The sequence below is a fragment of the Oncorhynchus nerka genome, linkage group LG21, assembly GCF_034236695.1.
Source record: "Oncorhynchus nerka isolate Pitt River linkage group LG21, Oner_Uvic_2.0, whole genome shotgun sequence".
In the NCBI taxonomy this organism is placed as follows: Eukaryota; Metazoa; Chordata; class Actinopteri; order Salmoniformes; family Salmonidae; genus Oncorhynchus; species Oncorhynchus nerka.
Window position 1 is genome coordinate 33,650,760 of NC_088416.1, and position 22,180 is coordinate 33,672,939.

A 22,180-nucleotide genomic window follows, 5' to 3' on the forward strand; every position below is an offset into this window, starting at 1 on the left:
GGTGATGTTCTTTAGTTGCGCCGTGATTGGCTCAGTGTTCTGTCACTCATGGGGACACTACGTTACCGCAAGATCTACAGGGAGAGCTCGAAAGTTCAAATCCCATTGGGTGCTGCAATAGAGTTACATTAGAAGTGCCCATCTAAGAAGGCTCAAAGTCATTGGCCACAGATAAAATGATGTCAAATCACATTATATCTACCTATCTATATCTTAGCTAGCAAGCTAGACAAGCAGCCATCATCATGAATTACATCAACAATCTACTGGCAAATTATTTTCAATCTGTCACGACTCCTACCGAATGCGGCTCCCCTTCCCGTTCGGGTGGCGCTCGGGGGTCGTCGTCGTCGGCCTACTAGCTGCCACTGATCCCCCCCCCCCTCCTTGTCTGTTTATTGGTTACACCTGTTATGTATTGTGGTGATTAGTTGGACTTTATTAGCCAGCCGGCCCGCCTGTTCTTTGTGCGGGATTGTTTGTGTGACATTTGTGCATGTTTGAGATGAACGTGTTTTTTCCTGTTCATGGGTTTTGCTGGACTGTTTTAGTCCCCGTGTTTGGGGCATTTGTTTTTGTGAGCGCCCAGTGTTCGTGGGGTGGCCTATGTTCGCCGTGTGTGCATTAAAGAGCACTACCTTGAACTCTCTGTTTCCTGCGCCTGACTTCGCACCCACTACACCCAGATCGTTACACAATCCTTGTGCTCATCGGCCATTGGACATGAACATTACACAACAAGTTGGAAATCGCAAATTCAACAATGAGGGGTTTGGAAGAAATCAGTGGATAATTGCATGCATTGCAAAGCAATCACTAGCCTGCTATTCAGTGGAGTGGGTGTGTGGTCCAAGTCTGGGTTTAAGGGTCTCTTTCCAAGCTTAAAAGGATAAACACTCACATGCCATGAGCCAGAAACGGTTGAATACATTGGTCATGCTGGGAACTCTGAAACAACTGGGAACTGGGAGCTCCGACTGGGAAAATACATTTTGAACGGTCAACCAACTCGGCCTCTTTCTAGAGCTCTGACCTGAAGATCACTGACTTCATGAACGGTCAACCAACTCGGCCTCTTTCTAGAGCTCTGACCTGAAGATCACTGACTTCATGAACGGTCAACCAACTCGGCCTCTTTCTAGAGCTCTGACCTGAAGATCACTGACTTCATGATTCAACCTTGTTTATTTCAGAGTTCCCAATTGTCTTGAAAGGACCATAAATCCAGAGAATGCCAGACTTTGATGACAAAGTTTGATGACAAAATTTGCCCACAAAGATTGCCGCTTCACCTTCCTGTTCAAGTGAGCACAGCACAAGACGTTGAGTCCAAAATGTATTGTATGCTGCTGCAAAATGATGTAATATACTGTAGCTAAGAAAGTAATACTAAGTGTATGTTGTGAAGTAATCTGTTAGTAGCCCATGTGCCTCACCCTAATAATTTGGTCACTTTCCCCATCATAATTTAGCCTACTGTTCTTACTTGGTGATGCACATGTAGCCTATAGCCTGTTTTAGAGAAATTTAATAATTTAATATTGCAAGAGCTTTCATTGTCTGCTTATATGCCCCCTTTATTTATCCTATGGTTCTGACTTGGTATACAGCGAGAATACTGTAAGAACGACCCATGTTCTGAATTATGTCACTGTACATTTCAAAAGTGGTGAACAAATAGTTATATTGACTAAGTCCGTCCTAGATCGCTCATTATTGTCTTAATCGAAATTACGGATTGCCTCTTATCCGTTGTCGTCCACTTATGCCATCGTTTTTTTTGTGTTTTTTTTTGTAGTTAGTTTGTATATCAGTTATGTTTTTTTTAAAGGCAGTAAACAAGGCTGAATTAACTGTTTTGCTGCCAGACAAAGCTCCGCTGATAGCCAGGTGTAGCAGTGTTAAGGATTCACTCCATGGTGCTGAACAGCTTTAAGTAGGCCCTAATGCCACTCTAAATAATGTCACTTTAATAATGTTTACATATCTTACATTACTCATATCATATGTATATACTGTATTGAGACCCAATCACTGGACACTTTAATAAATGGATCCTGAGTCACTTTAAATAATGCCACTAATAATGTTTACATATCTTACATTACTCATATCACATGTATATACTGTATTTTATACCATCTACTGCACCTCGCCTATGCCACTCGGCCATCGCTCATCCATATACTTATATGTACATATTCTCATTCACCCCTATAGATTTGTGTGTATTAGGTAGTTGTTGGGGAATTGTTAGATTACTTGTTAGATATTACTTTTGGAACTAGAAGCACAAGCATTTTGCTGCACTCGCATTAACATCTGCTAACCATGTGTATGTGACCAATAGAATTTGAATTGATTTGAACAGTTTGTGGGCACTGTTTGTCACCGTTATAGTGCAATTAATGTATTATTTAGTGTTGTTTTGTGTTGTGTAGTGGCTTTGCTGACATGCATCTAAAAATATTTTAGGGAGTTTGCCCCACCAAGATATACTGTACATGCTAAAATCGCCCCTGACAACAGGTAATGGTGAAACAGGATAATGGATGTACATCACCATAGTAGTACGCTACACTTTTATGCTCTGTTTCATTCTTCTCATCAGAAAAAATTTGTCGTCATTAATATCAGAGAGGAATACTGTTCCACTCACGTCTCTGTCTTGTTGGACTGGCGGCGGCAGGGCACAGTGTTGCTGACACAGGTCCCAGTCATGGGGTCGACAGCCTCCACTATGACAAAGGGACGTTCCTCCAGCGTGGCCACAGTCAAGTGTCTGTTATCTGATACGGGCTCCAGATAGGTGCCGTAGCGAGGCCACACCGGGTATCTCATCTGCAGGATCCCCATCTCATAGTTCCCCACCTGGAAGAGGAGAGAGAGAAGGGAAAATAACAGGCATGAGTCATACTTTAGCTTATCGGTATTCATTCCTGCAATACAATCACATCTCAAACTACTCTTCAGAGATTCGTGTCTGATTTCCATGCAGCCGTGTGGGAAATGCCAGGATAGATTAAGACGAGGAAATGTTATTTCCAAGTCTGCATTTTTTGTTATCAATTTTCCTGTGTATTTTACTATAGAAAAAAACGAAATACATTTTACTGTTGAATGCTAAGTGATGGATTCTCTCATTTCCACAAGGAAAACATACAGTCGATCAAATATATATCAGGATGCAGAAAGACAAGATCTTTCCCAATTTTAAATAGACCTCAACAATCCTGAGGCACACACTGTGTAGTTGCACCAACTGTGACGTCTCCTTGCACTAAGTTAGAGAGGTTTGTCTTGTCTCACTCTGAACATCTGTACTTAAGCTGTGAGGATCAGCCGGTCACAGAGGACCAAACTCTTTATCTGTTCTTTCCTCCATTACCAAACACAGTTGTCCATCTCAGTGGTGAGGAAGTAGTTCAGTATGCTGAACAGCACTTCTCTGCGTCATTGCAGTGACTCAGAAAAAAAGTGATCACACAGTGATTAAACTGTGGCTTTCACAGAGCCCAAAGCAGTAACACTTCTATTATTGTTCTCTATGGTTTTATGTGTTGAGAATGAGGTTGTAAACTTTGACATAGTGATGATGATTTAACCGTTCTTAATGGCACACATGTTGTGCTTTTAATCAGTGAAGTTCCATAATTAAGAGTTGTTTAAGGTTAAACAAAGAGTTGAATAAGTATTCTCTCCAGAATGTTTTTGTGTTCATTGTTGTTTATGCCTGCTAATTACTACGGAGCGACATTAAAATGGATCGTGAACTGTGTTGATAATTGTATTCATTGTTACTGTGTTGATAATTGTATTCATTGTTACTGTGTTGATAATTGTATTCATTGTTACTGTGTTGATAATTGTATTCATTGTTATTGTGTTGATAATTGTATTCATTGTTACTGTGTTGATAATTGTATTAATTGTTACTGTGTTGATAATTGTATTCATTGTTACTGTGTTGATAATTGTATTCATTGTTACTGTGTTGACCATATTGACCAACTTTTATGTTTCTGTCAATATATTGGCTGATTGTCACACGTATCAGCAACAAAAGACTGCAGGGTAAAACCATTTCATTGCTCACATTAACAACATTTAACAACATGTTTGTGTTCAATCAACTACCTCTACAATGGCAGAATACTGGTCAATAACGTTTTAGAATGTATGGATTGCACTGCCATCTTTAATTCATGTCAGGGGTCACTAAAATAATGCTTGGCCAACTCTGAGGCATCTAAGATGAAATAAAGTGAGCATTGAAAGTTACAACCTTACAATAACAATAATAATATTTGACATATCCTGGCTGCCGAGTGGGGCAGTGGTCTAAGGCACTGCATCTCAGTGTTAGAGGGGTCACTACAGACACCCTGGTTCAAATCCAGGCTGTATCACAGCGGCCTAAGGCACTGCATCTCAGTGCTAGAGGAGTCACTATAGATACCCTGGTTCAAATCCAGGCTGTATCACAGCAGTCTAAGGCACTGCATCTAAATGCTAGAGGAGTCACTACAGACACCCTGGTTCAAATCCAGGCTGTATCACAACTGGCTGTGCTTGGGAGTCCCATAGGGCGGCGCACAATTAGCCCAGCATTGTCTAGATTTGGCCGGTGTAGGACACCATTGAAAATATTTGTTCTTCACTGACTTGCCTAGTTAAATAAAGGTTACATTTCATTTAAAAAATACATTATTTTACAGCAGTCAAAGACTGCATAATTCTGCTTACTTTGGAAAATGATTGGCTGTCCTAAACGTTTTATCAGGAGGCCAACCCATACCACTGACCAATGCCTTTGCTTCATAATAATCTCTCTTACTAATACTGGAAGTTATCTGATTATTGCAGTCATTATTGTCAGATGTCACAAAGGACAACAAAATACAACTATTAGAATATCATCTGTTTTACTGGTCTGCTTAGTTATTCCTGTCTCTCCTGCCGGACTTTCATTAATCCTCTTTTTTCCTTTCTCCCAGTTTATGGGCCTTGTCAATGGATCACAATGGTAAAAGAGAGCATAAGATTGTCCCCTCACTAAAGCCAAAACTCTTTGTTTGTGTCAAAGAACAGACTTTGGAGATGAGAGAGGAAGCCAAGATCTCAAATACCTATAGCCTGTCTGGATCCCCAAACTTCTTCTCCTTGTCTTCTTCTTCTCCTCCTCTTCTTCCCCTTCTTCTCTTCATATTCTTCTCTTCTTCTCTTCTTATCCTTCTCTTCTTCTCCTTTTCTTCTTCTTCTCCTTCTCTTCTTCTTCTCCTCCTCTTCTTCTCCTTCTCGTCTCCTTCTCTTCTTCATCTTCTTCTCTTCTCCTCCTCTTTTCTTCTTCTTCTTCCTCTTCTTCTCCTTCTCTTCTTCTTCTCTTCTTCTTCTCTTCTTCTCCTTCTCTTCTTCTCCTTTTCTCCTTCTCTTCTTCTTCTTCTTCTCTTCATCTCCTCCTCTTCTTCTTATCCTTCTCTTCTTCTTCTCTTTATCTCCTCCTCTTCTTCTTCTCCTTCTCTTTTTCTTCTTCTCCTCTTCTCCTTCTTCTCTTCATCTTCTTCTCTTCTTATCCTTCTCTTCTTCTCATTTTCTTCTTCTTCTTCTTCTCCTCCTCTTCTTCTTCTAATTCTCTTCTTCTTCTCATCCTCTTCTTCTCCTTCTCGTCTCCTTCTCTTCTTCATCTTCTTCTCTTCTCCTCCTCTTTTCGTCTTCTTCTTCTTCTCTTCTCCTTCTCTTCATCTTCTTCTCTTCTTCTTCTCCTTCTCTTCTTCTTCTCTTCTTCTTCTTCTTCTCTTCTTCTCATTCTCTTCTTCTTCTTATCTTCTCCTTTTCTCCTTCTCTTCTTCTTCTTCTTCTTCTTCTTCTTCTCTTCTCCTTCTCTTCATCTTCTTCTCTTCTTCTTCTCCTTCTCTTCTTCTTCTTCTCTTCTTCTTCTTCTTCTCTTCTTCTCATTCTCTTCTTCTTCTTATCTTCTCCTTTTCTCCTTCTCTTCTTCTTCTTCATCTCCTCCTCTTCTTCTTACCCTTCTCTTCTTCTTCTCTTTATCTCCCCCTCCTCTTCTTCTCCTTCTATTTTTCTTCTTCTCCTTCACTTCTCCTCTTCTTCTCCTCTTCTCCTTCTCCACCTCCTTCTCTTCGTCGTCTTCTCTTCATCTCCTCCTCTTCTTCTCCTTCTCTTTTTCTTATTCTCTTCGTCTTCTCCTCTTCTCCTTATCTTTGTCTTCTTCTTCTCTTCATCTCCTCCTCTTCTTCTTCTCCTATTTTTCTTCTTCTCCTTCACTTTTCCTTCTCTTCTTCTCCTCTTCTCCTTCTCCACCTCCTTCTCTTCATCTTCTTCATCTCCTCCTCTTCTTCTCCTTCTCTTTTTCTTCTTCATCTTCTTCTCTTCTTCTTCTTTTCTCCTCCTCTTCTTTTTCCTCTTCTTCTTCTTCTTCTCTTCTTCTATTTTTCTTCCCATTCTCTTCTCCTTCTCTTCTTATTCTCTTCTTCTCTTCTTCTTTTCTCCTTGTCTTTTCCTTCTCTTCTTCTCCTTTTCATCTTCTTTTTCTCCTCCTCTTCTTCTCCATCTCTTCTACTTCTCTTCTTCTTCTCTTCTCTACTTCTCCTTCTTTGAGCCTCAATTTGTTGGGGCATGGACTCTACAAGGTGTCAAAAGCATTCCATAGGGATTCTTGCCCATGATGACTCCAATGCTTATCACTGTTGTGTCAAGTTAGCTGGATGTCATTTGGGTGGTGAATCATTCCTGATTCACATGGGAAACTGTTGAGTGTTAAAAACCCATCAGCGTTGCAGTTCTTGACACACTCAAACCAGTGCGCCTGGCCCCTACTACCATATCCTGTTCAAAAGCACTTAAATATTTTGTCTTGCCCATTCACCCTCTGAATGGTACACACACACAATCCATGTCTTAATTGTCTCAAGGGGAAACAAGTACTCTTTAACCTGTCTCCTCCCCTTCATCTACACTGATTGAAGTGGAATTAACAAGTGGCATCAATAAGGGATCATATCTTTCACCTGGATTCACCTGGTCAGTCTGACATGGAAAGAGAAGGTGTTTCTAATGTTTTGTACACTCAGTGTAAGATGGCCTCATTGATCTGCAATGAATGAGCATGTTTTCTTATTATTCTTTTGAAGTATCACTTCAGGTAATTTTTTGAGTAGCTCAGAAATGTCTAGTAACAGAGTTTAAAGATGAGCCTTTTGGATCACGTCCAGCAGTAAGCTTGTTGACCTCTCAACCTGAAAGTGGACTCACTACACTGCAGCAGCTACAGCGCATTCATTTTCTGTTGTATTTTTAAATGCAACCTTTCCATTGGCGCAAGCTGTCAATAGACTACCACTCTCTCTCTCTGACCAACCACACATCTGATAGCCTTCAGTACAGCCTGTGGTATGGAGAGACACCGGGTATAGTGGCCGGTTTGGACACTGTGATTGGTAGGAGGCAGTTAGATGTGTAATCACACTAGGCCTGTGGTATGGAGAGACACCGGGTATAGTGGCCGGTTAGGACACTGTGATTGGTAGGAGGCAGTTAGACGTGTAATCACACTAGGCCTGTGGTATGGAGAGACACCGGGTATAGTGGCCGGTTAGGACACTGTGATTGGTAGGAGGCAGTTAGACGTGTAATCACACTAGGCCTGTGGTATGGAGAGACACCGGGTATAGTGGCGGTTAGGACACTGTGATTGGTAGGAGGCAGTTAGACGTGTAATCACACTAGGCCTGTGGTATGGAGAGACACCGGGTATAGTGGCCGGTTAGGACACTGTGATTGGTAGGAGGCAGTTAGACGTGTAATCACACTAGGCCTGTGGTATGGAGAGACACCGGGTATAGTGGCCGGCTAGGACACTGTGATTGGTAGGAGGCAGTTAGACGTGTAATCACACTAGGCCTGTGGTATGGAGAGACACCGGGTATAGTGGCCGGTTAGGACACTGTGATTGGTAGGAGACAGTTAGACGTGTAATCACACTAGGCCTGTGGTATGGAGAGACACCGGGTATAGTGGCCGGTTAGGACACTGTGATTGGTAGGAGGCAGTTAGACGTGTAATCACACTAGGCCTGTGGTATGGAGAGACACCGGGTATAGTGGCCGGTTAGGACACTGTGATTGGTAGGAGGCAGTTAGACGTGTAATCACACTAGGCCTGTGGTATGGAGAGACACCGGGTATAGTGGCCGGTTAGGACACTGTGATTGGTAGGAGGCAGTTAGACGTGTAATCACACTAGGCCTGTGGTATGGAGAGACACCGGGTATAGTGGCCGGTTAGGACACTGTGATTGGTAGGAGGCAGTTAGAGCACAATGCTAGCCTATAAGGTGGACCGTCTGTATTTTGTAACAGCCCACAATATGCCCAAGTCAAGGCCTGTCAGTGATAGTTCATGAAAATACACAGTGAATGAGGCAGTAATTCATGTGTTGTTAATAACACTTTTGGGAGTTTTTCCTTTCTTAATGAGCAGCCTTATTAACTTGTAGTCAGATAACACAAAGACTAACCCTAGTTTTACTGATTGGGAGGGATATAATGAAGTGTAATGTCTCACCTTATCCCACTGTCTCTCTCGATCTAAGGTGATGATGACCATAGCTGGGTTGATCAGATACCCTTCAGGGTTGAACGAGAAGTCGTTGTGTTCCCATGTTACGTTTAACATGTGCCTGAAAACAAGGGAAATCAATCAAAGAGTTAAATACTCATTACAACATTATACTAATACTCGTTAATGTCCATTAATCCAATCTTCCAATGGTTTCATCCTATTTCTAAAGCACTACCTGCTGATTGTTGTGCACATAGCTATCGACATGTTGTGAACTCCCTGTCATCACGCACTGCAAGGCTGCTCTCTCACCTCTCCTCCCTCTCTCTCTCAGTCCAGCAGAGGTGATGAAAGCATGCTGGGTAATGGACGGGCCCTCTGTCTAGTCCATGTAAAAGGCTCGTTTAATCTGGTAATCTGTGATAATCTTATGAACAGGCGGAGTGATTTACAATCAAAAGCTCATTAAAAAGAGACCTAATTAAATGAGGTGTTGAGTCTATTGACCGCCGAGGAGAGAGCGAGGCACTGCTCCCTTTGAATAGGGAGGTCTGAGAGAAAAAACAACATTGTGCCAGGGAGGGAAATAAAAGAGTGGAGAGCAGACGGAGAGTGCTGTTTCTAACCCCTCATATTACCAATTTTGGTCATTGGTATTTCACTCATGATTATTTTGTCTTTAAAGTGGAAAATCGTAGGGGTTGGAAACAGCAGCATGACTCAAATCAAAGGCTGAAATATAACTGCCCAGACGGTTCTCCTTTTTCATGCAGGATTTCGATTTACAAAAAGAGAAGTTCTCTTTCCCTCAGGCTAGCCACTTTCAGAAAAGAGAAAATTACTTCTGAGGAGAAAGTGATGTTTTAATACCACTGAACTGTGTCAGATTTCATATTACGATCATGGTCCACAAAAATGCATAAAGAAATCCCCCTGTACCCTGCCTGGAAACTCTCCAATCCTCCCAGTCCAGTCTCAATGACCTTGGCTAGTGCCAAATGCTGACGCTAAATCTGTTTTCCCTACAGAAGAGAAGCCTCCCTTTGGCTGATTAAAAATGTTCTAGAACCAAATAGGATTTACTCCATGTTCCCAGGCACGGATGGCACCAGATTGCTCTTTTGGGCTGGGCTGGGCTGGGCTGGGCTGGGCAGGTATGACAGGCCACATCATCTCTCTGTGATGCCAGTGCTTCCAACAGTGAGGTCATGGGACAGAGGTAGGATGGATGAGTTGGCAGGCAGGGGTTAAGGGAGTGACAGTGAGAGTGCCATGTTGCCCCCTACCACAACATTAAGCAGATGGAAAGCCACAGCTAAATGACTGTTGAGCAACTGTTGACTGATGTTGCCAACTCTCTCTCTCTCTGTTTCAAGTCAGTCCTTCTCAATCTGCAACAGTTACAGTTGAAGTCGGAAGTTTACATACACTTAGATTGGCAACACCTAGGTTTCAACCACTACACATTTCTTGTTAACAAACTATAGTTTTGGCAAGTATGTTAGGACATCTACTTTGTGCATGACATAAGTCATTTTTCCAACAATTGTTTACAAGACAGATTATTTCACTTATAATTCACTGTATCACAATTCCAGTGGGTCAGAAGTTTACATACTCTAAGTTGACTGTGCCTTTAAACAGCTTGGAACATTCCAGAAAATGATGTCATGACTTCTGGGAGGATAATTGACGTCATTTGAGTCAAATTGGAGGTGTACCTGTGGATGTATATTAAGGCCTACCTTCAAACCCAGTGCCTCTGCTTGGCATCATGGAAAAATCAAAAGAAATCAGCCAAGACCTCAGAAAAAATTGTAGACCACCACAAGTCTAGGGAGCAATTTCCACATTCATCTTCCAAACCACATTCATCTATAGAAACAATTGTATGCAAGTATAAACACCATGGGACCATGCAGCCGTCATACCGCTCAGGAAGGAGATGCGTTCTGTCTCCTAGAGATGAACATACTTTGGTGCGAAAAGTGAAAATCAACCCCAGAACAACAGCAAAGGACCTTGTGAAGATGCTGGAGGAAACAGGTACAAAGGTATCTATATCCACAGTAAAACAAGTCCTATATCGACATAACCTGAAAGGTCGCTCAGCAAGGAAAAAGCCACTGCTCCAAAACCACCATAAAAAATACAGACTACGGTTTGGAACTGCACATGGGGACAAAGATCATACTTTTTTGGAGAAATATCCTCTGGTCGAATGAAACAAAGAATAGAACTGATTGGCCATAATGACCATCGTCATGTTTGGAGGAAAAGGGGTGAGACTTGCAAGCCGAAGTACACCATCCCAACTGTGAAGCAGGGGGGTGGCAGCATCATGTTGTGGGGGTGCTTTGCTGCAGGAGGGACTGGTGCACTTCACAAAATAGATGGCATCATGAGGCAGGACAATTATGTGGATATATTGAAGCAACATCTCAAGACATCAGTCAGGAAGTTAACGCTTGGTCGCAAATGGGTCTTCCAAATGGACAATGACCCAAAGAATACTTCCAAAGTTGTGGAAAAATGGCTTAAAGTCAAGGTATTGGAGTGGCCATCACAAAGTCCTGACCTCAATCCTATAGAACATTTGTGGGCAGAACTGAAAATACGTGTGTGAGCAAGGAGGCCTACTAACCTGACTCAGTTACACCAGCTCTGTCAGGAGGAATGAGCCAACATTCACCCAACTTATTGTGGGAAGCTTGTGGAAGGCTACCCTAAAGGTTTGACCCAAGTTAAACAATTTAAAGGCAATGCTACCAAATACTAATTGAGTGTATGTAAACTTCTGACCTACTGGGAATGTGATGAAAGAAAGAAATGCTGAAATAAATTATTCTCTCTACTATTATTCTGACATTTCACATTCTTAAAATAAAGTGGTGATCCTAACTGACCTAAGACAGGGAATTTTTACTCTGATTAAATGTCAGGAATTGTGAAAAACTGAGTTTAAATGTATTTGGCTAAATTGTATGTGAACTTCCGACTTCAACTATATCACTTAATCTCTCCGTTTTGGTTGGCTTCTCTTATTGCCTTCTCTTATCTTCTCATTTTTGTTGTTTTCTCTTATATGAACAATCTCCAACCTACAGTATGTCAGTATGCCCCCCTTCCATCCCCCCACCTCCACTCACCTGAACAGTGTATCATTAGAAGATGCCCTAACAGGGCTGTGACAGTCGTTGTGGCCCTCGGGGATGAAGCCCCTCTGTTTGTGGAAGCTCTGCACCCCTTTGACCACGATGGCCACCCCATCCCGCACCCTCTTCCTCAGGCTCATCCGCCAGCGGTCGGTGATGATGCTGATGAGGCCCACAGGGAAGCTGTTTGGTGGGGGCATGTCTGGGTTCCCCACGGCAAGGCTAGGGAGGATCCAGATGTAGCCAGGCCCCAGCAGGCCGGCCTCTCCGGCCATTCTGAACAGGTACTGGGCCTCCTCGTGGGAGCAGTATACCAGCAGTACCTGGGCGTCGATCTGCTGCAGCAGGCGCCGTGCCCGGATGTCGTTCATGCCGTCGGCAGACATGTCGAAGGTCAGCACATCCTGCAGTTCCCACATGAAGTAGCTGGTGTCAGTGAAGGTCTTGACATAGTCCACGTAGACCTCGTAGCCCGGGTACAGGCTGGTGATGACCACGAAGCTGTCCCAGTTGTACTCCTCCATCACCTTGAACATGCCGTTTATCTGCTGCTCGATGGAGGAGCCCAGCTGGAGGAACGTGGAGCCGTCGCCCTGCAGAGAGACACAGGCATCAGAGTGAGCACAGATAATGGATAGTTAATTTAAGCTCAATCAATTTGCTCAATTTATCTAACAAGCACAATTAAAACCTTCTAATGCAATGACTTTGTTAATAGCCTGCTTAGTGGCAATTATATGATTGTGTTTTATGTCATTCAACCAGTCATATGTAAAAAATAAAACAATAATCAAGAAATGACAGTAGAATCCTGAGAGTAGCTTGACAGTGTGTCTGTGTGCCCCCTGTCCACACCATCCAGCTCCTGACCACCAGCCAGCCCACCCAGAAGTGGTGTGTAGTCTCTGGGCTGAGAGGCAGTACTCTGCAGTAAGTGATTCTGTTTGGTGTTGCTCTCCCTGTAGCCCAGGCACCATTCATCACTTTAACCCATGTGTCTCCCACTTGCCACAGCAACATTGGCCCTCATATATACTTGGCACTATCACTGAGCCCACTGTCACTGAGCCCAGCCCCTGTTTTCTCTTTTTATCTCTCACTTTTCTCAAGATGTCTCTCCTCTTTGACCTTGGAGAGAGGAATATGAAAATGCTGTGTTGTGTTAACTAAAGTGATCCAGGAATTCCGAGGAAGATCAGAGCTGTTTCTAGTCTGTGTGTGATTGTAAGAGCGTTTGTCTTGTTCAAGTATGTTCAGGGAACAGAATAATATATGTTGTTGAAGTATTCATATCAGTAGTGGTCTTGGCATAAACATGCTTCTGCAACCTGAGAAGGCTATGGGCTGACACAGAGCAGGGTTTTATTTTTGTGTTTCTTACTAGAAAATAACAGAATCATTGTTTTTAAAACTGCAACTCATCCCTAAAGCCAACACCTCATTCGGCCGCCTTTCGTTCCAGTACTCTGCTGCCTGTGACTGGAACGAATTGCAAAAATCGCTGAAGTTGGAGACTTTTATCTCCCTCACCAACTTCAAACATCAGCTATCTGAGCAGCTAACCGATCGCTGCAGCTGTACATAGTCTATTGGTAAATAGCCCACCCATTTTCACCTACCTCATCCCCATACTGTTTTTATTTATTTACTTTTCTGCTCTTTTGCACACCAATATCTCTACCTGTACATGACCATCTGATCATTTATCACTCCAGTGTTATTCTGCAAAATTGTAATTATTCGCCTACCTCATGCCTTTTGCACACATTGTATATAGACTCCCCCCCCTTTTTTTTCTACTGTGTTATTGACTTGTTAATTGTTTACTCCATGTGTAACTCTGTGTTGTCTGTTCACACTGCTATGCTTTATCTTGGCCAGGTCGCAGTTGCAAATGAGAACTTGTTGAGAAATGAGAACTAGCCTACCTGGTTAAATAAAGGTGAAATAAAAAAAAAATGAAAAAAAAAATGACCCATACAGTACATTTTCGGGTTGGATGCCATTGATATGTCTTGACTCTAAGAGAAGGTAATGATTGTTTAATGGTTTTCAATTCAGCACGCTGCTCATAGAAATCATTGCACCATAATTGCTTTGTAAAACAAATAGCATCGTAAATCATGTGCAACCCCAGTGAATTGTAATGATAAGTGTAATAAAAAGTTACATCAATTACAGAGATTTCACTGGTTGCATATCCGGGGTGATCATTAAGACTTTCACCTTTTAAATGACGTTGTATAAACGGCAACTTTATAATAATAAAAAGCGTATAATTTTCTTTATCACCCCAAATAAATCTATAAAGTAGATTTGATGATAATAATTTTTACTTTTTCACCTCCTAAATGAGAATGATTTTGGTGAGGCTCAGTTTCTTGATATTAAGCCATTTACACATACAGTTCCTTCAGAAAGTGTTCACACCGTTTGACTTGTTCCTAATTTTGTAGTGTTTGAGCCTGAATTTAAAATGGATTCAATTGAGTTTTTTTGGTCACTGATCTATACACAATACCCCTGTAACGATCGTCGTTGGAATGAGACCAAAGCGCAGCGTGGAAATTGTTCATATTTAATGTTCACAAAAAAATACTGAAACAAAATTACAAAACGGAGAAAACGAAAGCGCACAGTTCTGTCAGGGAAAACAAACCTAAACAGAAAACAATCACCCACAACTAAAATGGGGAAAACTGGCTGCCTAAGTATGATTCTCAATCAGAGACAACGAATGACACCTGCCTCTGATTGAGAACCATACTAGGCCAAACACATAGAAAAAAGAACATAGACTACCCACCCCAACTCACGCTCTGACCAACCTAAAACAAAGACATAACAAAGGAACTAAGGTCAGAACGTGACAACCCCATAATGTCAAAGTGGAATTATGTTTTTTAAATGTTTACAAATGAATAAAAAAATGAAAGTTGAAATGTCTTGAGAAAATTAATCAACCCCTTTGTTATGACAAGCCTAAATAAGTTCAGGAGTAAAAATGTGCTTAACAAGTCACATAATAAGTTTAATGGATTCACTCTGTGTGCTACAAAAGTGTTTAACATGATTTTTGAATGACTACCTCATCTCTGTACCCCACACATACAATTATCTTTAAGGTTCCTCAGTCAAGCAGTGAATTTCAAACACAGATTCAACCACAAAGACCAGGGAGGTTTTCCAATGCCTCGCAAAGAAGGGCACCTATTGGTAAATGGGTAAAGGAGGGGGAGGAGGAGGATTATTTAAGATACTGTTTGAAGAGGTAGGGTTTCAGATGTTTTTGGAAGATGGGCAGGGACTTAGGGGGAAGCTGGTTCCTCCATTGGGGTGCTAGGACAGAGAAGAACTTGGACTGGGCAGGGGTGGGAGGGCCAAGAGACCTGAGGTGGCAGAACGGAGTGCTCGGGTTGGGGTGTAGGGTTTGAGCATAGTCTGACGGTAGGGAGTTGCAGTTCCCCTTGCTGTTCCGTTGGTAAGCACCATGGTCTTGTAGTGGATGAAAGCGTTAAACTGGAAGCCAGTGGAGTGTGCGGAGGAGCGGGGTGACATGAGAGTACTTGGGAAGGTTGAAAACCAGGCGAGCTGCAGCGTTCTGGATAAGTTGCAGGGGTTTGATGGCACAAGCAGGGAGCCCAGCCAACAGCGAGTTGCCATGTGCCTGGATTAGGACCTGCAGCGCTTCCTGAGTGAGGTAGGGTCGGACTCTACGGATGTTGTAGACCTGCAGCGCTTCCTGCATGAGGTAGGGTTGGACTCTACTGATGTTGAAGACCTGCAGGAGTGAGTCGCTGCTTTGATGTTTGCAGAGAACGACCAAGGTTTGTTGCGCTCTGGGAGGGCAACACTAGAGTTGTCCACCGTGATGGAGAGGTCTTTGAGCGGCCAGGCCTTCCCTGGAAGGAAGAGCAGCTCCGTCTTGTCGAGGTTGAGCTTGAGGTGGTGGGCCGACATCCATGTTCAGATATCTGCCAGGCACGCAGAGATGCATGTCGCCACCTGGTGTCAGAAGGGGGGAAGGAGAAAAGTAGTTGAGTGTCATCCGCATAGCAATGATAGGAGAGACCATGTGATGATATGATGGAGCCGAGTGACTTGGTGTATAGAGAGAAGAGGAGGGCGCCTAGAACCGATTCCTAGGGGACACCAGTAGTGAGAATAAGTTGTGCAGACAGATCCTCTCTACGTCACCTGGTAGGAGCAGCCTACCAGGAAGGATGCAATCCAAGAATATGCAGAGCTTGAGACGCCTAGCCCTGAGAGGGTGGAGAGGAGGATCTGATGGTTCATGGTGTCAAAGACAGCGTATAGATCTAGGAGGATGAGAACAGAGGGGACAGTGTCAGCTTTGGCAGTGTGGAGAGTCTCTGTGACACAGAGAAGGGCAGTCTCAGTTGAGGGACCCATCTTGAAGCTTGATCACCGCCTGGTACGGCAACTGCTCCGCCCACAACCGTAAGGCTCTCCAGAGGGTAGTGAGGTCTGCACAACGCATCACCGGGGGCAAACTACCTGCCCTCCAGGACACCTACACCACCCGATGTCACAGGAAGGCCATAAAGATCATCAAGGACAACAACCACCCGAGCCACTGCCTGTTCACCCCGCTATCATCCAGAAGGCGAGGTCAGTACAGGTGCATCAAAGCTGGGACCGAGAGACTGAAAAACAGCTTCTATCTCAAAGCCATCAGACTGTTAAACAGCCACCACTAACATTGAGTGGCTGCTGCCAACACACTGACTCAACTCCAGCCACTTTAATAATGGGAATTGATGGGAAATGATGTAAAATATATCACTAGCCACTTTAAACAATGCTACCTAATATAATGTTTACATACCCTACATCATTCATCTCATATGTATACGTATATACTGTACTCTATATCATCTACTGCATCCTTATGTAATACATGTATCACTAGCCACTTTAACTATGCCACTTTGTTTACATACTCATCTCATATGTATATACTGTACTCGATACCATCTACTGTATCTTGCCTATGCCGCTCTGTACCATCACTCATTCATATATCTTTATGTACATATTCTTTATCCCCTTACACTTGTGTCTATAAGGTAGTAGTTTTAGAATTGTTAGCTAGATTACTTGTTGGTTATTACTGCATTGTCGGAACTAGAAGCACAAGCATTTCGCTACACTCACATTAACATCTGCTAACCATGTGTATGTGACAAATACATTTGATTTGATTTGATTTTAGGAACAAAAGAAAAACATTTACAGAGTTTAATGGCTGTGATAGGAGAAAACTTTCAGTATTAGTAATTTTAGTTACTCCACAATGCTAACCTAATTGACAGAGTAAAACAAGTAAGCCTTTACCGAATTAAAAATATTCCAAAACATGCATCTTGTTTGCAACAAGGCACTAAAATAATACTTAAAGAAAATGTGGCAAAACAATTAACTTTTGCACTGAATACAAAGTGTTGTTTAGGGCAAATCCAATATAACACATTACTGAGTAACTCTCTCCATATTTTCTAGCATAGTGGTGGCTGCATCATGTTATGGGTATGCTTGAAATAGTTAAGGACTGGGGAGTTTTTCAGGATAAAAAAGAAGCTGAATGGAGCTAAGCACAGGCAAAATCCTAGAGGAAGACATGGTTCAGTCTGCTTTCCACCAGACACTGGGAGATTAATTCACCTTTCAGCTGGACAATAACCTTACACATAAGGCCAAAAATACACTGCAGTTGCTAACCAAGAAGACAGTGAATGTTCCTGAGTGGCCGAGTTACAGTTTTGACTTAAATCTACTTGAACATTTATGACAAGACCTGAAAATGGTTGTCTAGCAATGATCAACCACCAACTTGACAGAGCTTGAAGAATTTTGAAAAGAATAATGGAAAATGTTGCACAATCCAGGTGTGGAACACTTTTAGAGACTTACCCAGAAAGACTCACAGCTGTAATCGCTGTCAAAGGTGATTCTAACATACTTATCTAATCAAGATATATGTATATTTTTGTTTTGTTTTGTGTGTAGATTGTTGACGAAAACAATTACAGTTAAATCCATTTGAATCCCACTTTGTAACACAACAAAATATGGAAATACCTATGTGAATACCTTCTGAAGGCACTATGTGCCATTTTTCCTTGATGCTATCAGAGCAGTACCCAGAAGTCACTGCTTCACTCAAGCTGGACCTTACCTGTCCCTTTCCTTCTCTAGGGGGACTGTGCTCTGTCTCTGTCATGGTCGTGAAGCTTGTTGAGGTTTGGGGTTACAGAAAGCCAGGTATCCAGAGAACAGGACTACTCTGTTCTCTTGTTCTGCTGTTTCATTCTGTCTCCTTGTTGTCCTTCAGAGAAGTCTAAAGTAGGTTAGAACCATCTGTGTTTCTCTTGATGTCAGACATCATACTGGTCTATTCCCCTGTGTGTCTCTTGATGTCAGACATCATACTAGTCTATTCCTCTGTGTGTCTCCTGATGTCAGAAATCATACTGGTCTATTCCTCTGTGTGTCTCCTGATGTCAGACATCATACTGGTCTATTCCTCTGTGTGTCTCCTGATGTCAGACATCATACGGGTCTATTCCTCTGTGTGTCTCCTGATGTCAGACATCATACTGGTCTATTCCTCTGTGTGTCTCCTGATGTCAGACATCATACGGGTCTATTCCTCTGTGTGTCTCCTGATGTCAGACATCATACTGGTCTATTCCTCTGTGTGTCTCCTGATGTCAGACATCATACGGGTCTATTCCTCTGTGTGTCTCCTGATGTCAGACATCATACTGGTCTATTCCTCTGTGTGTCTCCTGATGTCAGACATCATACTGGTCTATTCCTCTGTGTGTCTCCTGATGTCAGACATCATACGGGTCTATTCCTCTGTGTGTCTCTTGATGTCAGACATCATACGGGTCTATTCCTCTGTGTGTCTCCTGATGTCAGACATCATACTGGTCTATTCCTCTGTGTGTCTCCTGATGTCAGACATCATACGGGTCTATTCTTCTGAGTGTCTCTTGATGTCAGACATCATACGGGTCTATTCCTCTGTGTGTCTCCTGATGTCAGACATCATACTGGTCTATTCCTCTGAGTGTCTCCACTGACCGTTCTCATTGCTCTGAATATCACATCCTCTCTGTTTCTATTTGAATTAGTAACATTGAACATTTAGCAATTTGTGTTCTACCCTTTTCCATATACAAAATACCTCCTCCTATATTACCTTGGAGGTTCTGTAGATGTGATACAGTAGAAGGGACAATAAAATATCTTGCAAAATTAGCTTAGCAAGAGCAAGGGTGTTATACAGGTTAGTAAAGGAGCAGGTTGCCAATATTACATAAATCTGCAAATGTTCTAACTCCTCTCAGTGTCCCAGAGGAAATCTGTTTAAGTTCCTGCCTTCTTTCTGTACGTGCAGTCTTTTTCCACCACTTGTATGCCACGAGTATTCATCTGGCAGAGTGTAAAATCAATTTGCTCCAGGCCATGTGTGTGTGTTTGTGTGTGTATGTGCCTGTGTGTAGTATGTGTACACAATCACACTGTGACTCTCAGCCAAAAACACCCTAAGGTTCTATCTAGAGAAGTGTGGTAGCAACCACTCAATTAGAACTGTACTGTAGTCCAAATGAGCCCTGAGCATGGACAGCGGACAGCCATAGGCTCAGCTACAGCCGTACCCAGCATGCTAAAGCTCTTTTTATTTATATAACTAGGCAAGTCAGTTAAGAACAAATTCTTATTTACAATGACAGCCTACCCCGAACAAAATTTTGCCAATTGTGCACCGCCCTATGGGACTCCCAATCACAGCCAGTTGTGATACAGCCTGGAATCAAACCAGGGTCTGTAGTGACATATCTAGCACTGATATACAGTGCCTTAGACTGCTGCGCCACCCGGGAGCTCTTAACCATGATGCATCAGGACACAACCCATATCTGATGATACATTCTGTTGGACATGGACAATACTGTCCGAATCACATGGCTTGGGGGGATTTAAGAGAATCTGGTTGGAAACAGGTGTCCATGACTAATACTACGTTCTCCAATAGGTGTAGGGCCAGATGTTTGCCAGATCAAATAAAATAAAATGTTATTTGTCACATACACATGGTTAGCAGATGTTAATGCGAGTGAAACTAAATGCTTGTGCTTCTAGTTCTGACAATGCAGTAATAACCAACGAGTAATCTAACCTAACAATTCCACAACAACTACCTTAAACATAAAAGTGTAAAGGGATGAGGAATATGTACGAAAAAATATAGGAATGAGTGATGGTACAGAACGGCATAGGCAAGATGCAGTAGATGGTATCGAGTACAGTATATACATATGAGATGAGTAATGTAGGGTATGTAAACATAAAAGTGGCATTGTTTAAAGTGGCTAGTGATACATTTTTACATCAATTTCTCCATTATTAAAGTGGCTGAATTTGAGTCAGTATGTTGGCAGCAGCCACTCAATGTTATCGATGGCTGATTAACAGTCTGATGGTCTTGAGATAGAAGCTGTTTTTCAGTCTCTCGGTCCCTGCTTTGATGCACCTGTACTGACCTCGCCTTCTGGATGATAGCGGGGTGAACAGGCAGTGGCTCAGGTGGTTGTTGTCCTTGATGATCTTTATGGCCTTCCTGTGACATCGGGTGGTGTAGGTGTCCTGGAGGGCAGGTAGTTTGACCCCGGTGATGCATTGTGCAGACCTCACTGCCCTCTGGAGAGCCTTATGGTTGTGGGCAGAGCAGTTGCTGTTCCAGGCGGTGAAGTTTGTGAGTGCTTTAGGTGAGCCAAATTTCTTCAGCCTCTTGAGGTTGAAGAGGCGCTGCTGTGCCTTCTTCAATACGCTGTCTGTGTGGGTGGACCAATTGAGTTTGTCCGTGATGTGTACACCGAGGAACTTTAAACTTACTACTCTCTCTACTACTGTCCCGTCGATATGGATAGGGGGGTGCTCCCTCTACTGTTTCCTGAAGTCCACGAGCATCTCCTTTGTTTTGTTGATGTTGAGTGTGAGGTTATGTTCCTGACACCACACTCCGAGGGCCCTTACCTCCTCCCTGTAGGCCGTCTAGTCGTTGTTGGTAATCAAGCCTACCACTGTAGTGTCGTCTGCAAACTTGATGATTGAGTTGGAGGCGTGCATGGCCATGCAGTCATGGTTGAACAGGGAGTACACAGGAGAGGGTTCAGAACGCACCCTTGTGGGGCCCCAGTGTTGAGGATCAGCGAGGTGGAGATGTTGTTACCTACCCTCACCACCTGGGGGTGGCCCGTCAGGAAGTCCAGTACCCAGTTGCAGTCGATGAACAGCATTCTTACATAGGTATTCCTCTTGTCCAGATGGGTTAGGGCAGTGTGCAGTGTGATTGCGATTGCATCTTCTTTGGACCTATTGGGGCGGTAAAGCAAATTGGAGTGGGTCTAGGGTGTCAGGTAGGGTGGAGGTGATATGGTCCTTGACTAGTCTCTCAAAGCACTTCATGACTGCTACGGGGCTGTAGTCATTTAGCTCAGTTACCTTAGCTTTCTTGGGAACAGGAAAAATGGTGGCCCTCTTGAAGCATGTGGGAACAGCAGACTGGGATAAGGTTTGATTGAATATGTCTGTTAACACACCAGCCAGCTGGTCTGCGCATGCTCTGAGGACGCGGCTGGGGATGCCGTCTGGGCCTCGTGGTCGGCGACGGGGCTGTTTCTTCTTTTGTAGTCTGAGCCGTTGAATTGCGACTCCACTTTGTCTCTATACTGATTCTTAGCTTGTTTGATTGCCTTGCGGAGGGAATAGCTACACTGTTTGTATTCGGTCATGTTTCCGGTCACATTGCCATGATTAAAATGCTGCCATCAATCCACGGTTTCTGGTTGGGGAATGTTTTAATAGACACTGTGGGTACAACATCACCGATGCACTTGCTAATAAACTCGCTTATCGAATCAGCGTATTCATCAATGTTGTTGTTCAACGCTATGCGGAACATATTCCAGTCCACGTGATCGAAGCAATCTTGAAGCGTGGAATCCGATTGGTCGGACCAGCGTTGAACAGACCTGAGCACGGGTGCTTTCTGTTTTAGTTTCTGTCTATAGGCTGGGAGCAACAAAATAGAGTCGTGGTCAGCTTTTCTGAAAGGAGGGCCTTATATGCGTTGCATAAGTTAGAATAACAATGATCCAGGGTTTTGCCAGCCCGGGTTGCGCAATCGATATGCTGATAAAATTTAGGGAGCCTTGTTTTCAGATTAGCCTTGTTACAATCCCCAGCTACAATAAATGCCGCCTTAGGATATGTGGTTTCCAGTTTACATAGAGTCAAATGAAGTTTGTTCAGGGCCCTCGATGTGTCTGCTTGGGGGGGAATATACACGACTGTGATTATGATCGAAGAGAATTGTCTTGGTAGATAATGCGGTCGGCATTTGATTGTGAGGAA

General features: G+C 43.1%; 1 protein-coding gene across 1 annotated transcript in view; it reads right to left on the reverse strand.

Moving 5' to 3' along the window:
• Positions 1–22,180, reverse strand: part of grin2ca (glutamate receptor, ionotropic, N-methyl D-aspartate 2Ca) — a 104,757-nt gene that overhangs the window by 29,910 nt on the left and 52,667 nt on the right. The window contains exons 3-5 of the mRNA XM_065006653.1: positions 11,726–12,324; positions 8,580–8,694; positions 2,660–2,871 (exon numbers count right to left, since the gene is read on the reverse strand). Of these exons, the coding sequence (XP_064862725.1) occupies positions 2,660–2,871; positions 8,580–8,694; positions 11,726–12,324 (926 nt within the window). The remainder of the gene's footprint in view (positions 1–2,659; positions 2,872–8,579; positions 8,695–11,725; positions 12,325–22,180) is intronic.